Source organism: Anopheles maculipalpis, chromosome 3RL (assembly GCF_943734695.1).
Source record: "Anopheles maculipalpis chromosome 3RL, idAnoMacuDA_375_x, whole genome shotgun sequence".
NCBI classification, from domain to species: domain Eukaryota; kingdom Metazoa; phylum Arthropoda; class Insecta; order Diptera; family Culicidae; genus Anopheles; species Anopheles maculipalpis.
In genome coordinates, this window is record NC_064872.1 from 45,126,495 (window position 1) to 45,142,786 (window position 16,292).

Here is a 16,292-nt window from a genome sequence, read left to right on the forward strand (position 1 = left end):
AAACGGTGGCCAGTACAGAAAATGGATGGCTCTTCGAAAAAAAACTCCTACTACGAATGAGTCCATCGAGAAGAAAATGAGTAAAAACTGCAAAACTATACTTGTTCCTTTTTCTGGTGATACTACCCAGCTAGTTGAATATTCATGAGCACACTACATCGGCCAGGGCAGGCAAACTGAAGCCATCCATGATCGTCTGTGGGGTGACAACGAATATGTGTACGTGTGTGTTGCTTGTGTGGTGAGCTATCTCTGTGACCGATCATCTGGAATTATAGGAGCATCATTCTGTGCCGGTGGCGTTTCGGTTATTTCGAGTGATCGCGTGCAAAAATGTGCACTTTCGCTTTCCGCATACGTTCCTGATGCTGTCATGAGCGTGGCACATACGTACCACGGAAAGGGTCTTCTGCAGAATATGGGGAAGAAAGGGTGTATGGTCGTTGCTAGGTTGTCTCACCGTAAGGTCATCCCGTACCGAGGATTTAATAGACGTTTTGATTGAATTTATCTTACCGCAGTAGCGTCGGATCGATTCGTGAGGCCAAGCGCGGTGCAGATTGGGGACTGTGGCCTTTCGACAGTTACGAGAATTGCAATCTACCAGGTCTAGCCCGACCAGACAAGCTTTCGTACAGCGGTGTAATACCCTTTGGACATTGTGAGGGGCTTGTAAAATTGAATGTTCACATCATGTGCAAGGTATTCGCATGTCCGCATGGTGGTTCCGTTGTGATGATAGCTTATGCGCGCTTCCCCACCAGATTCTCGTACGGTTGCAGAGAAATCGAGACTCGTCATGAGAGTGTGTTTCTGTTTGGGGAATCGAGAGATGACGAGAGAAAGAAAAACCGTTGGAGAGTATCCGATCTGTGGACTTTAGCACTTTTAGTGTATCCCGTTTTGAACATCTGTACTTATGGATTTTTTAACGTGTAAATGATGATGACTTGAGGAGCGCAAACTTAGCGGGAGTTATCCGAAACCTTGTAAATTCCCGCCAAACCGAGTTTGAGTCGAACATTCCAGCAAATGCTGATCCGGTGCGCCAGCGATCCAGAGCCACCGAGAGAGCTGAGCTAGAAATGAGCGAACGGGCGATCGTCTTCGGAACAGAGAGAGCGAGCGAGGCCTTCGAGGAAGCGTCGATCAAGAGAAGCGCGAACGGCGGCAGCTGATCAAGAGTGGTGTGGCCTTCCCGTGATCAGCTATAAACCGAAGTCGCAACACGGTTTTGCGTTCAGTTTTATGCTAAGCTCGCCGACCGTGCCAGCGCAAGCGGATTCCTTCTCCAAATTCAAACGCATTCTAAACATTGCGTATTGCGTTTACCTCGGTAGTGTGTGCTCAAAAGTGCCAAAGCAGAGTCTAACAACACGTAAGTGAACACATTCACACCTGTGATTGGATCCCGTTTTAAGCGTTTCTAAATATCTTAATGTCTCAACCGATGTGGAGTTGCAGTAGACAAAATTTTGCAACGAAAAGACCTAGGACACGGGCTCCTGTGGGCCAACAGTAATGCGATCCCGCACAGTGCACAGTGCAGTGAGATTGTTCTGGGGTCTGCCCGGCCACACTTGTCGTGCGGTGGTGGGTGCCGTCAACGGGGTGAAATCGACCGAAGAAAAACCGTTATAACAGACTTGCCGTTGTGATGTTGCTGATGTTGATGGTGCCCGTTGGTGGTTTGCTGTACGTTAAGCCCGTTCAGTTGATCAGTGCCCCATCGGTTCGTGCTCCTCGAACGTTATTTTCTCTTCGGACTGCGTTCCGCACACCGATGGTTGTACGGTGGATTTTTCCAGTGACATTAGAACTTAATCTGGAGCACACACTTTCATCGGGGCAGCTATTTGCAGCGCAAAAGAAAGTGTGGTGGCCACGGTTGGTGAATGAGTCATTATTGATTGGTATGCAAACGGAAATTGGTTTGTTTCGGAAGTGAATGTTGCGATGATGTTGTTTCGTAAAGGAAGCTGGAAGATGGAAGCTGAGAGCAGATGAGTTGACTTAGCCTTCATGTCAAGAATATGAATTAAACTATTCTCTGTGGGACTAGCAGTTCTTTAATAATATTGGCAATCCATCTAACAAACATTACTTTTAAACGAATTTCTACATTCCTCACATGTTCCTATTATGTTGAAGAAAGTTTGAAAGAGTTTGATTATTCTGTGACATTCACAAAAAGTAGCTATAATTCATTCATTCAGCTCAACGCATTCTGAATTATTTCAGAAATCGAACTGAAACAGCCTTATCGCAATTCAACGTTACAACGTGGAACCCTTCAAGGGTTCCATATTTAATATATTTACCTCAATATTACTATTGGGTACATGTCTCACGGACTTATATGTTCAAATGAAGAGGACTATTATGAACTACTAAAATTGTGTTTTGTGTAGTGCATTGCTTCGAGAGTTCAATGCTCTGATCAACGGAGAAAGACTAAAAAAGCAATTTTATATTCAATGATTAATCGATATCAATTAGGTGAATTTATTTCAATATCTCGTAGATTAAATCTTGGGAGAAGTTTCAACTTAGAGAACAAAAACTCTGGAAAAGGTAAATCAAAAAAATTATTTGATATTCTATCATTATTGGCTCAAGACACGGAGAATACTGTTTCATAATAGCTAAATTTTTGTTTAAAAAATGTTTAAAAATGCTTTAATTTGTAGTGCTTATTACTGCAAAATATGTTGAAGCTGTCATTGAAAAAAAAATCTGGAAAAAATAATTTTAAGGTTTATTACATAATGTATTGGTAAAAATTGTATGAAAAGTATTACATTTCCTACATGGTTGTCATTCGTTTTTACTGAAAAAATTGATTGTTTGTTTCATTTTTCTATTTCGGGATTGCCAAACCAATTCCCGAAAGAAACAAAACGATCTCCTCCTGACCCGGTTTTAATAAAATATTTTAAGCTATTTATAATAGCCAAAATCCTCGCATCTTCGATGATGTAACGTGCGCATTTCTTCGCATTAACACCTAATTAAATAACATTCCACCAACGCCTCGGGAAGCGCCAACGTAAAAAAAAAAAAAATAGAAAGCTTTATTTCATCGATTTGCATACTCTACTGCCGGGCGTAACGCAGTGAAACATCAACACGCACAAAACGCTATGTACCATTTATTGTCGGCAACGACACAACGAATAAACGCTAAATGATAGTCGCGGTCTGAGCATTGATTCGTACTCCTTGCCACGATGTTGCTAATTTCTGCTACAAATTCACGTTCCAATCATTTCGACGTGATTTTTATGCGGCTGGCTTAACGCCTCGTTCGAGTTCCACCCCCCCCCCCCCCCCCCCCCCCCCAATACCGCCAAAGTGCCGTGCGGTAAGAGTAACTCTGCTTCCTGGCAAAAAGACGGAAAGACTTTACACTTTCCTTTTCGATGGATTCGATTGAGCGGGTGTATGTAGGGATGTACGCATTTGCTGGGAAGGGCTCTACGCTATGTACTTAAACAACGCCACCTACGAATTGGAGCTACTGACATTAATGTCATGCCTTTCGTGACACGTCCCATGGAGCAGAGAGCTGCGGCCATCATTTCGGTATTATGAGCACTTTCACAGCCATTAGATAAGCGTCGTTCTGTGGTAACATTTCACGACTTTCACCGTGCAGTAATTTTGCACCAGCACTTGCATCCTTGCAGCAATTGCATGGCTGTGTTCCGTGTGCTTTATGTGTCCCATCAAAGGTCAATTTCGGAGGAACCCAGCGTCGGTTCGTTTCAACAATTCATTTGATTTGATTGCCATCGAGGACAGACAGGCAGGCAGACAGACGAGAGGGTCCGTAAGCTGGTGGTGGAGTTTGCATCAAGAGGTTAGACTGGTTACCGAGACCAGTTGCAGCAGATGGGAGTCCAAATCTCATCAAACAGCATCTTTATTGAAGTGCAACGAATGGATTAGAAAGGATTGCCAACAACAGATCTTTGGTCGTTAAATCGAATCGAACGTAGTTGGCAAATAAACTGGGCACGAGGACGCGGTCCACTATTAGTGATCGGTGGAATGTCCCGTCCTGTAAATAACTTCCATTGAATAAAAACGCTCATGTAGCGTGTGTATCGTACAGTGGAGAGATTACAAAACATCTCGTTACCACCCTGCGGTGCCCAATAAAGGCAAACGATCGATAAACACTTTCTTGGCCCAATGCTCATGTCTAGCCTGAATGCTGGGTGAGCCTCAATGCTTACCCTGGCAGACCCAGCGACCGTTGAAAAAAAAAAAACGCCAATCAATCGCTTTAGCTCCCTTCAACTGGTGCACTTGGCCGCTGCCAATCGCCCATTTCGGTTTCGGAAAATGAAAGCGATCTGCCCCATCTGAAGCGCACACCGATCGTGTGTACAACGAATCACGATCCATCCATCCGTTGGCTTTGGGGTGAAAATACTTTCCGGTCTTGAGACCACCAGACCCGCGCACACCGTCGAACCTAAGAAAGAGTTACCAAGATCAGGGACAGGTGAGCCCGGAATCCTATACTACTAACCGGAATCATCATCCAACCTTTCCAACCGTCGTTCACGCTGGGCATGCGTGTGGCACTCACGGCACGAAAATACGCACCGATAGTGGTAGTTTATTATGCTTCAAGTCAATCCCATTATCAAGCGCCAATGTTCCAGTGTACGTACCACCACCGATTGGTTTCGCATTCCTTCGGTCAGGATGTCGCTCGCGGCCGAATTGTTGTCCGTACGATCGATACAAAAGATTTGCAACGGCATCAAGCGACAAAAGCACCGGGTGTTGGCTGTTGTTGTTGTCGTAGCAGCCTCTGTGGTTAGGACGTATGCGTAGGGAATCGTTTTCTGAGTCATTTGCTGAACACTATACATGGTCATCGGCGAAGGGAAAAGCGAAGGTTCCCGCAAACCCATATCAGCATCCCCTATTACTATCACTCCATCAGGTTGGAAGGTTGGTGAGAAAGGATAAACGGGCTAAACGCTATCAGCTTGCCAGCAGCCGTGGGTTCATCCAATTTTCGTGCGGAATCCGAGCGACAAACCCCGCTGCACGAACGAGAAAGAAAAGTCTACCGCAAGTTTTTGCGCGTTGCTTGTCGCCGGTGGGGACTCGCACGGGGACGAATCCCTGGAGGAAAATCACGGGACGAAAGTGTTTCGGTCACGCCGGTGGTAAACAGGCGCAGAAAGAAAGTGACGAAACCCGTTTTTCTTGCACCGGCTCTCGTAGCCCCGACATCAACAAAAGCAGTTCTCCCGAACGATTATTTTCGAACGGTGCTATTCGCGGACACATTCGCGGCCAATCCAATTCCACCATCACCGGGAACACACCATAATTCGCCGGGTGAAAAGGGCCGGGAACGCACGTGTGTGTGTGTGTGATTGCGAGCGCGTACCTTTCCAAAAGTGAAACTTTGCTTACCGGAGATGGAACCGGAACGTGTTCCTTTCAGATCAGCCCGTCGTGTGTCCCGGGTGGACGCGCCAGCGTGTGCGGGCGTGCTGTCCTTGCACTCTGGGGAGAAACTAAATGGCTGTCATAACTGGTGGGAGCTCCAGCACAGCTCAAACGTCCTCGGGCGGATCCATTCAACAACTCAGCCATCGGCCGGAGCATGATGGGCATGATAGGCTCATCCTAATCGGGCATTTTTTGTCGCTCGCCGTTGCTGTTGTACAGCAACTGTCAATCGATTATGTTTGGCCAACGTAGGGGTTCGAACAAAATGCCGAAACGAGGACAAACACAACTAATTGAAATCGTTCGCCAACCGGACACGAAAGCATCATGCCGGCGGGTCAGTTAGCGATCGTTAAGCTTTTCCAAGCAAATCGCTTGAATAATATTCGAGCACATGGAGGACAGCCAACAATTGATCCATTGAGTAACGTAGAAAGTTGATGACGCTTTTTCCTGTCAATCGGTGTTTGGAAGTGAGTGGTCGGCCAAGAGAAGACAGTGCCGCCCGCTGTTGTTGCTATTTGATGATGCAACCACGTGCGCAAAACAAAGCGCTTTAACCAAAATATTCATCATCAGTTTCAGCTTTCATCCATCATGCCATAATTGTTCATTAAAAAGTAACTCGGTCAACGAAAAAGTGCTATTAATGCTAATACACCGGTGGGTACATACAGATGATGATAAAGCGCGTTTTCTAAACATCGCACGCGTCCCGTCTTCTAGCGATCACGCCTTCATTCCGTATGGTGTGGTGTGCCTGTAACGGAGGTTTTAGTTTCTTTTTCGTGTTGTTTCGGTGTCATCCAGGCGTCAGAATTGACCAAGCCCTTGAGCGTCGTCATCCGAGCAAGTATGGCAGTGTGTCACCATGACCAAGTGTGATGAGTTGGTCGTTACGGGCGGTCTTACCACTACCCGTCTGCAATTGCGTGCAGAACACAACAAAATGGTGCTAGCTGCGTGCATATGAACTAACAGCTACCTAGTTTTCCCAACCGACGCCACTAATCGTTGGGACATTTTCGTCCGCCTTGCTTGGCCCTTTGGTGGATCCGGGTGTGTGTGTGTGTGGAGTTGAAGCTTAAAGCGTGGAGAACTCGGACGTGAATAGAGGGTGAATGTAATAAAATAAGCGTACACACTACCCAAAACATTCCCACCTGACCCTGCTTCTGCTCTGTAGCAGGAGTGGCAGTAAAATGGCAAATTCCCATCCCACAGTAGGGGTCGGCCATCGCGAGTCATTTATCAGCTCGCAGTTGCAGCTGCACATGCAATTTTGTAACGCAACCGATCTCCGCCAACCGATAGTGGCAGTGTTTCGCGACGCAAATCTTGTCCCGATCTGAATAGCAAAAAGGCTGCTGTGGAGTAAGGTTGATGCGATTGCCTGTGGCCAGCTAATTAGCCGTTAAGTGAGCGCACACAATGGGCCTTTTCTAGATGGCGGAGTTTGTTTTCTTTCTTTTGCCAGGTGTAAACCCATTCATCATCTCACTACATAACGCCGGGAGATCCAAATCGTCCAATTCGTAATTCTTTGGAAACCGCGATTCATTCATTCCCACCGCGAACCGTCTGGTCCGGTTCTGCGACCGTTTCACTGCCCGTTGCCACCGCCTCCTGAGTCTATATCCATCGGGTCCGATCTATCTGGGCACGGCAGCAGGGTTATGTGCCGTTAGGTTAGGTGGTTCTGACAGGACTTAAGAAACCACCCTCGCTCTCCCCTAAAGGCACCGTTCGCAAGCCGGTTCCAAGTGTCAACGAACTTTATCGTGTTCGTCTAGTGTGCGCGATTCAAGCCGGTCGGATATCCAAAGAAGACCGTTAGCCAACCGGCTTTCCGCACCGCAACGCCGCCGACAGCTTTACGATTACCGGATGCAATGGCGCGTCATCGGCGTCCACGGGCGGCAGTGTGACTGATGCGTGGAACGGAGTTTCGGAGGGAAAACTTCAAACAATTGGCAACCGTATTATTTGCCCCGGGACCATTCGCGTGGGACCGGTTTTCGTGCAAATGTGCGGCCACTTAAAGGTGCATCTTGTACGGATGGCTTTCAATGCGCTACCCGATCGCAAAAGCACGTCCATTTGCAGTCAATCGCATTCCGGTGCAAGATTTGGTGCATCACACAGCTGGTTCGGCGGGAAAGCGCGGAAACCTGTCTTTGACGTGAAAACAGAAACGATTTGCAGAAGGCAACAAAAAACAAAAACTTTTACTTTTACCAACATGCCGCCATTTGGGAAGTTTATCGTACGATCGATGAAAGTGATTCGATTGAATGCAACTGTCGACGCTAGAGAAGATGGTGTTTTTTGGTCTTTTTTTATCTTTACCACATCTTAAAAGATCTATTTATTAGATTTGATACGGCCAATATCAAATTTATTGGCGCATATACAGTTTCTCGGGCACAAAACGGTCAATCAATTGAGGATATCTGGGACATGTGGCTTATGTTTTTCATAAGCACATAAAGCCTACCCCGGGAAAGCTTTCCACAGTGCATTAAATGCTCATTAATATTCAAGCTTCGTACACAACAAATACTGAACACTTGTTGGTGTCGTAACTTCTTCGAGGTTGAAGTAGTAAATTTTTTTTTTGGAAAAGGCCACAATTGCCCATCGTCATCATCATGTGCGCGAGGCTCATCCCATCGGAACGTTGTGTTTGTGCACGTTGTACCTTGGGCAGGACGTGCACTTGGTTGGTCTTTTCACCATGTACGCGGCCTCATTCTTGCGGAGCAAGCGAGCGACATGCGGGCACTATCGTGGTCGACGCGAGAGAAAGTTTCGACACCAACCGTTCCCGAGTGCTGTGTTTGGTCGCTCAAGACGACTGCACGCTGGCTGTTTGTCACCCGTTTTTTTGCATACAACCACATTCGTTCCGTACTTGAACCCCGGACACGAAATTGCATCACGTGTGTCAAGTGTGTCACTCACGAATGCATCACAACGGATGGGTGCCAATTTAGGCCGTCAGCTGGAGCAGAAGCTTCCATCTTCATTGATGCGATTGCGTCATCGTCATGCCGTCCAAAGGCTGGTCGCTTCTAACGGAGGCAGGGGTTTTTAGTTGCGCTCGCTCGGTGGCCAAGCGTTTTGCAAACCACGGTTACTTCATTATCGAACACTGCTCCGGTGTGTGAAGTACAGAGCATCCTCGCGAGCTGTGGAGGACGTGTGAGGTCATGTTGGACGTTACCGAACAGCCAGGCAAATGGTCCAGGAGGAGTAGGGGGAGGATCGTAAAACCCATCACTGTTCGCTGCAAAGAATGAAGAAACCGTTAAAAATGCATGAACTTAGGCATGAAAAGGCAGCGACGTAGACACGATAGCTGCTGTACGATGTCTAGTTGCGGACACAAGTACACGAGTTATCGTTGTGCAACCCATCGAACCATCGAGAAGAGACATCGCTCTAGGTCTGATAGCTGCAAGCCCCTATGCGATCGGATCGGATTCTAAACACCCGATCATCTACAGATCGCACTACAGATGATCGATTTAATGTTTTGATTAGTCACGCGAATCGCTCCGGCACGGAACAAATCCAACCGCTTCGAGAAGGCGCCAGCCTTGGATGCCACTTCTTTTCGGCAGACGTTGATTGCGCCGCCGCTCGCAGATTAAGATTAGAAGCCCGATCGATTCGACTGCTGGCCACATCGCTTTGACAAACAAGACCTTCGCCGGCAATGGTATAATTCTGGTGGGCAAATGCTGGTTTCATTGCGCCCATCCTTCCCTGCTCTCTGTACCTCTGTACCTGGGCACGATCTAACGAGTTCGTTAGGTTTGCAATTAGTCATAATTGAGGCAACGACACTGGGCTGTTTGCCTAAATTACGCGGCATTACCTTCCGCAAAGGTAGTGGTTTTGAGTGGCGTCGAACGTTATTCAAATAGCATTCCGGAACCTGAGACGATCTTGAAAACAAATCCTACAAGACTCATGTTGTTTACCCATTTCAAATGGTACGTTGTTTGCGGTATGCGGACTACACGATCGTGGAAAACTTGTGAAATGTTGTTGCCGAATCGAGGGAGTGAGTGATCGTGTTCGAAACTTTGTCAAACCAGTAATCCGATATTGCATTCTCGAGCTTGCGCAGCAATGCGGTGGTGTCTATTTGAATAGTAGAGAAAAATACGCGACTCAATCATAAACGATCATTCGCTACTGTCCGATTAGCCCCGTGGCCACAGCCCCATTAGCTCGTTTGCAATCAATTTCATCGGGGAAAAATAAAAATCACAAACAACAATCAAACATTGTAACGCAACGGTTCCGATGGGCGTGGAGAAGAAGGAACACGGCCAACCTCATAACAGTGGAAGAGATTGTGCCCCGGTCTTCCTCTGTGTCCCACAGCTTCACATTCCATAAAGGAAATGGGTTTGGTCAACAGACACTGACTAACAAGTGTACCGCTGTCAAACAATACCACCAGAAGTGGCCTTCAACGAACGATTCGAACGAGGTCTGGGAATCACTAGTTTTGTACATTTAACTGTGGGCCTGTGTCCACCAAGCGAGTTCCACGTTTTTTGAGTAACGTGTCCGTAAGCGTTGTGGTTGGATGTTATATTGTCACATAAACCGAATCCGAGAGTCCATGATCAATTGGAACTAACGTAGCAAAACTTTCTTTCTCTTCTACAATCCGTTTTGGCAGCGTTTAACACCATCATGTCTGTCTTGCGGACATTGGCACTGTTGGCTATCGGAGCCACCGTTGTGCTGGCTCAGCGACGTCTAGCCCTACCAGATCCCCGAAGCTGCGCAAACCGTACGTACCTGTTGTGGTGCCACCGTCTTCAAGCACAGCTCATTCGTAATCGTCTCCATATTCCAACAGGTGTTCGACATGCGACGTATCGTGACGCCCGAGGAGTAGCACATTCGTACTTCTTCAGCTGGGAACATGCGCCGACGCGCAGCTTGGAAGTTGACTGGCTGGATGCCCGTAATATCTGTAGGCGACACTGCATGGATGCCGTCTCGATGGAAACTCCGCAGGAGAACGAATTCATCAAGCAGCGCATCGCTCGTGGAAACGTACGGTACATCTGGACCTCCGGACGCAAGTGTAACTTTGCCGGATGCGATCGCCCGGATCTGCAGCCACCGAACGAGAACGGCTGGTTCTGGTCCGGATCGGGTGTCAAGATTGGACCGACCACTCAGCGCAACACCGGTGACTGGAGTTACACCGGAGGATACGGCCAACAGCAACCGGACAACCGTGAAGCAGCTCAGGTAAGTGATCATGGACGACATCTTCATTTTATCGGTTTGCCTCACATTAATGCTCGTGAATCGTCATCTCTCGCACACAGGGTAACGATGAATCTTGCCTTTCGATCCTGAACAACTTCTACAACGATGGACTGAAGTGGCACGACGTTGCCTGCCACCACCTGAAGCCCTTCGTGTGCGAAGACTCAGACGAGCTGTTGAACTTTGTTCGCTCCCGTAACCCGGGCATCCGTCTATAAGCTGCAGAAAAAATCTCGTGCCTTGTGTCTGCAGTGTACCAAGACATAGATTCCGGTGACCCCCCGAACAGACATCATTCGCTATAGTGCAGTAGTGGAGGAATGTTACTGCATTTTTTTATATCGCTCAATAACGAGTGCTAGCATTACTGCTATTCCTCGACCAACAGGAATCAGTTGATTGGGTTCGTTTCGATCAAAATACCGCCAGTAAACGTAAAGTTCCAGCAACCGAGTAATGAGAAAGCTACTAAAGCACCATAAACAAGTCTTCCGAAACAGGCAGCAGGGTCTCGTGTCGAAGGCAGCAGCTGTCGAGCAGAGAGAATCAAGAGATGAGTTTTAACGTTTTTTTTTTTGTAATGTAGATCTGTTTAACTCTGTTTAATTTCTATTTATTGTACTGTAAGAAAATCGTCAACCAGTTTTTATAGAGACTATCTATCGTTCACATCGCCAGGAGTAATGGCTAATGACTTAAATGAGAAAAAAGATGACTCAAAACATAAATCGCAAAATCAAAGGGTTTTAGATCCGGAATACATTTCGAATGATTGAAAAATGTCAAACAACACTAAAGAATTAGATGAAACGTTGTTTTTAAATTTGTAAGTTTTTGTTTTCATTTGAACGAGAATAAAAAGTACGGAAATACTGTTGTAAAATTGTTGGTCTGAATATAGCAATTCATGTAGGGCAGTTTAATGATATTATACGAAAACTTTCAACTTTAAGTTAGCGGTGCGATTTCATTACAACGACGGGTTTGCATAAATTTCTTTTTCTTCTTGGCCTGCTCAGGATTGAGCACGTCGTGTCGACATGGCCAGGTCTCCAATTAGCTTCCAGGAAACTCGGTCTAGGGCTGCAGTCTCCATTCACGGCTGCATCCGATCTCCGACAGGTTAGACTCCACACTCTCCACTACGCTTCGTGCTGAACGGGTCACTGACGAGCACCTTCTTGGTGGGGCATGAGTCCGGCATCCTCATCACGTGCCCCAGCCAACGTATCCTTCCGGCTTTGACTACCGTTCGAAAATGACGAGTGTATTGGCGTCCTCCGTCAGCATAGTCCAAGACTCGTACCCACAGAGGACTACCGGACGTATCATGGTGCGATAAATCGTGCATTTCATGTGTTGTTGGAGTCTTCTGGATCGCAGGAGTTTGTAGAGTCCATAATAGGCACGATTCCCCTGAACAATGCGTCTTCGTATTTCGCTGCTTACGTTGTTGTCCGAAGTTACGATCGTACTAAGGTAGCAGAACTCCTGTACCACCTCGAGATCCTCTCCGTTAACTGATACTCTGCTTCCGGGTCGGGCTCTATCACGGTCAGAGCCTCCGGTAAGCAGGTATTTTGTCTTCGTCGCATTGATGCTCAATCCAATTTTATTGGCCTCTCGTTTCAATCTGGTGTACGCCTCGCACACACTGCCGCAGTTGTCCGACCGATTATGTCGATGTCATCCGCGAAGCCAAGAAATTGGAGAGATCGGGTGAAAATCGTGCCCCGGATGTCGAAGCCCGCGCTTCGCATGACACCCTCCAGAGCGCTGTTGAACAACAAACAGCAGAGTCCGTCTCCTTGCCTCATACCCCGGTGAGATTCGAACGATTCCGACAGCATGCTCGAAACTCTCACCTTGCTCTGCACCCCGTCCATAGCGGCGTAGGGATCTGGTGCTCTCGGCATTTTTGGAGGATCTGCCGTAGAGTGAAGATTTGGTTGGTTGTCGATTTGCCTCCAACAAATCCAGCTTGGTAGCTTCCGACGAAATCTGTAGCTAGGGGCTCCAGTCTGCAGAAGAGTATTCGGGACAGGATCTTATAGGCAGCATTCAGCACTGTGATAGCCAAGAAATTAGCACATTCCATCCTGTCGGCCTTTTTGTACATCGGGTGTATGACACCCAGTTTCCATTCGTTCGGTAGTTCTTCCTAATCCCATATCTTAACAATCAGCCGATGCATGATGGCGGAAATCCTCTCCGGACCTATCTTGAACAGTTCGGCCACCAGCCCATCACTGCCGGCTGATTTGTTGTATTTCAGCTGTTTGATGGCACTGATGACTTCGTCCTGCTGGCTGTCATAGCTCTGCACTCCTCTGCTTCCTGCGGCTAGTTCGGTGCCTCCTGTATCTGCTCCGTTAAGGTGAATGTTGAAGTAGCACTTCCACCTGTTCACCTCTCGCTCGTCTGACAGGATATCTCCTTCCTCGCTGCGGTACATAGCGATCATCGGAGTAAAACCGCCCCGTGCCGCATTAAATATCCTGTAGAACTTGCGAGTTTCCCCCGACTGGGTTAATTGCTGCATCAGTTGCTCGTCCGACTCTTCGAAACTCCGCTTCTTGTATCTGTAGATCCGATTCAAAATTTGGTTCCCTTTCGTTGCAATTGTATTGGGGGTGGCTTGCAAGGCCTCTCCTCCTACCCCCTGTCTCGTCAGAGGGCCTACGCATCCTAGCTGATTAAAGTCCCGTAGGATGCCAGGACTGAAGGACAACCAACCGCCCCTAACATGGAAAACAGACGCTAGTTACCCGCTAGTCGCTAGTTAGTAATGCTCTTTGAGACAAATCTTCCAGTTCCACAGTGTACTGAAAGTGTACTTAAGGTATGCAAGCCTTTTGTATCGTCCTGTATACATATCAGTCTAGGCGGGATTCAAAACCTTCCATAGTCTCTCGTACTCAGCTCTTTTCCGTCATTGTCTCGTGCGCCATTGTCACATGTCCCATCGTAGATTAAAACACGGGAGCACACACGAGCCTACGGGCTAATACCGCCAAATGAGCTGTTTGGCTCTTGGATGTTGGACATGGCTCTTCATAAAAATAGGTAAATACATGGTGAGGTGAGTGCGGGTCTAGCGACCCTATCTGAAATATTTCACTGACTATGCAAGATTCTGCCTTTTGACTACGATTTTTTTAAAATTCATATCTTTCAATAAATCAATGAGATTGAGGGTCTATCAGGCTCTATAGAAAGCTTCCTGTTTAGTTCCTGTTTTTAAGAAAGTGTGCAAATCTGATGCCATCAATTTATCGGGGCATTTTTAGAAGTCCTCGCCTACAAACCATTTCTCGTGTCGGCTTCCTATTATATCAGAATTGTTCAGCACAGATTCATTCCCAAGCGCTCGACTACTATCAACCTCGTTGAGTTCGACAGCCACTGCCATAAGGCCATCAATCTTCCTGCACCCAGAATGATGCTGTTTACACGGAATAAAGGCTGTATTTGATCGTGTTCCGCACTTTAATCTGCTGGCTAAACTTCAGGTGCTCGGATTCCCGAAGGAGCTTGCTGCAAGGCTGCGCTCTGATCTGAGCGTATTGTGCGTATTAAATAAAATAGCGTAGCTTTGGTGTAGTGTTGGGTGTATAGAATATCTGCAAAACACTAATCATAGCATAGCATTGCAAGCTATAAAATTAACAACTCTATTGACAAAATTGGAAGGATAATGGATGAGCCACTACAACGACGAGCTGTACGAACTGTACGACGACCTCACCGTCGTGCAGCGAATTAGGCTCATCAGGCTCCGATGGGCTGACCATATTATACGCATGGCACCGGACTCCAGCTCAGAAAGTTCTTTTAGTTCCACACGGACGGAGGAGGCGTGGTAGGCCCAGATGGGAGGCCTGCGGCAGGCCAAGACCGCAAAGCGGTTGTAGCGCCTGATGAGTAAGTAAGTAAGTAGGTAAGTATTGATAAAATTGGCTTATTTACCACTACTAAAGGTTCCTTAGTTGGCGGATTTTCAAAGATTTTGTTAATAGGGAAATTAAACTATCTAAAGAATGGTATACGTAACGTGAGTAACATGTGTTACAGCTGCCTTTCTGTATCTACTTTAGCTGTCTTAAAATCAACAGTTACAAGCCTTTACATGCAAAGCCTTCAACATTAGCCTCATTGGCTTAGACTTTTGTCGTCGCTCCTATTGAGAAGAGGAACACATAGGATGGACTCCATAAAGGACAGTCAATATCCAACAGGCATTCCAACCCATTTTGAGTGATACTATGTTATAGCAGTACATAAAAATGTTGACAATCTGTTATTACAACTGCTCTTAACGGTTCCCACGCTCCGTAAAGTATTTGCTGATGATCAATGATCCACTACTGGATTGTGCCCGGGATTTCAATGCCTTTTCTGGCCATTTTATCTTTGAAATCTCTCTTTCCTCCTTCCGTTTCCGTCTATCGTCCAGGGCGTTAGGGATAATTTTGAAAGTCACCTACGGAGAAAAAAAATTTTTTTATGGCAAAATTAATCATCGGGAAATTTTTTTTTGTTTTAGAAATAGTAGTAGCTTACCATGTATTTTATTCATTTTATTCAAAATATCCGCCCTCGGCTTCTATTACGGCCTCCACCCGTCTCTGGAACCGGCAACAAGCTCTGGCGACAGTTTCGCGGGGTAGGGCCGCGAAAACGGACCTAATTTTCGCCATCAGCTCCGCCTTGGTGTTGCTGGAGGTTCTGTTGGTGTCCCGTTCCACCGCGCCCCACACGAAATAATCCATTGGATTAAGATCCGGGGAGCTGGGAGGCCACACATTCGGCGCGGTGAAGTCATTGAGATTGGCCGCCAACCACTTTATCGTTTTGGAGGCTGCATGGCACGGAGCGGAATCCTGCTGCAACACGTACGGTCTGCCGTTGGTGCTCTCGTGATCTAAGGCTTTACGACGGTGTCCAGCATGGAAATGTACCCGTCCGCGTTCAGCCTCAGCCCCTGCTCGAAAAAGTGGGGCGGCATCACGTCCCCTTCCGATGACACGCAGGAAAACACCATCACCGTCTCCGCTCCGCTTCCACAATGTACTCTTTTTTGGCATTTTTTTAATCACGGGATGTTTTCGCTGCCTGTTCCGTACACTTTTAGCTGTCGAATGACGTATTGCTTGTTTTCCTATGCCAACTCCATCATGAGTTATAAGCAAAAATGTAACTGTCAAAATTATCCCGAACGCCCGTATATTAAATATAGTCATTAAATATTATCTCAACCGAAATTCGTTCTTCTTTTATTCCTATTTCCAATTACAGCATCTCTAAAACCATGAGAAGTTACCCTAAAAGTTGGATGAACGGAAAATATGAATTATCTTAAGTAGATTAAGAGAGATACCACGTAGTTGAAACGGGGGGACGTTCCGGATGGAATTTGAACTCCGGTTCTGCCGTTTGAAGACCGGCGCCGATGACCGTTCGTATCGTGTGAAAATGGGAGACCAAAGCTCTCGACGTAT

General features: G+C 46.9%; 1 protein-coding gene across 1 annotated transcript; it reads left to right on the top strand.

The window, feature by feature from the left end:
• The first annotated feature begins 1,329 nt into the window (after positions 1-1,329).
• On the top strand, positions 1,330-11,011 carry LOC126565358 (uncharacterized). Its single transcript, XM_050222532.1, has 4 exons — positions 1,330-1,378; positions 10,187-10,300; positions 10,370-10,770; positions 10,851-11,011. Exons 2-4 carry the CDS (start codon positions 10,201-10,203, stop codon positions 11,007-11,009), a joined length of 660 nt encoding a protein of 219 aa, XP_050078489.1. The 5' UTR covers positions 1,330-1,378; positions 10,187-10,200; the 3' UTR covers positions 11,010-11,011.
• Positions 11,012-16,292: the final 5,281 nt, after the last annotated feature.

Bases quoted from the DNA above. Each gene is read 5' to 3' on its own strand.
- LOC126565358 (XM_050222532.1), top strand. From the start codon at position 10,201: ATGTCTGTCTTGCGGACATTGGCACTGTTGGCTATCGGAGCCACCGTT. The intron at 10,301-10,369 runs GTACGTACCTGT...ATATTCCAACAG, and splicing joins TCCCCGAAGCTGCGCAAACC to GTGTTCGACATGCGACGTAT. The intron at 10,771-10,850 runs GTAAGTGATCAT...TCTCGCACACAG, and splicing joins ACAACCGTGAAGCAGCTCAG to GGTAACGATGAATCTTGCCT.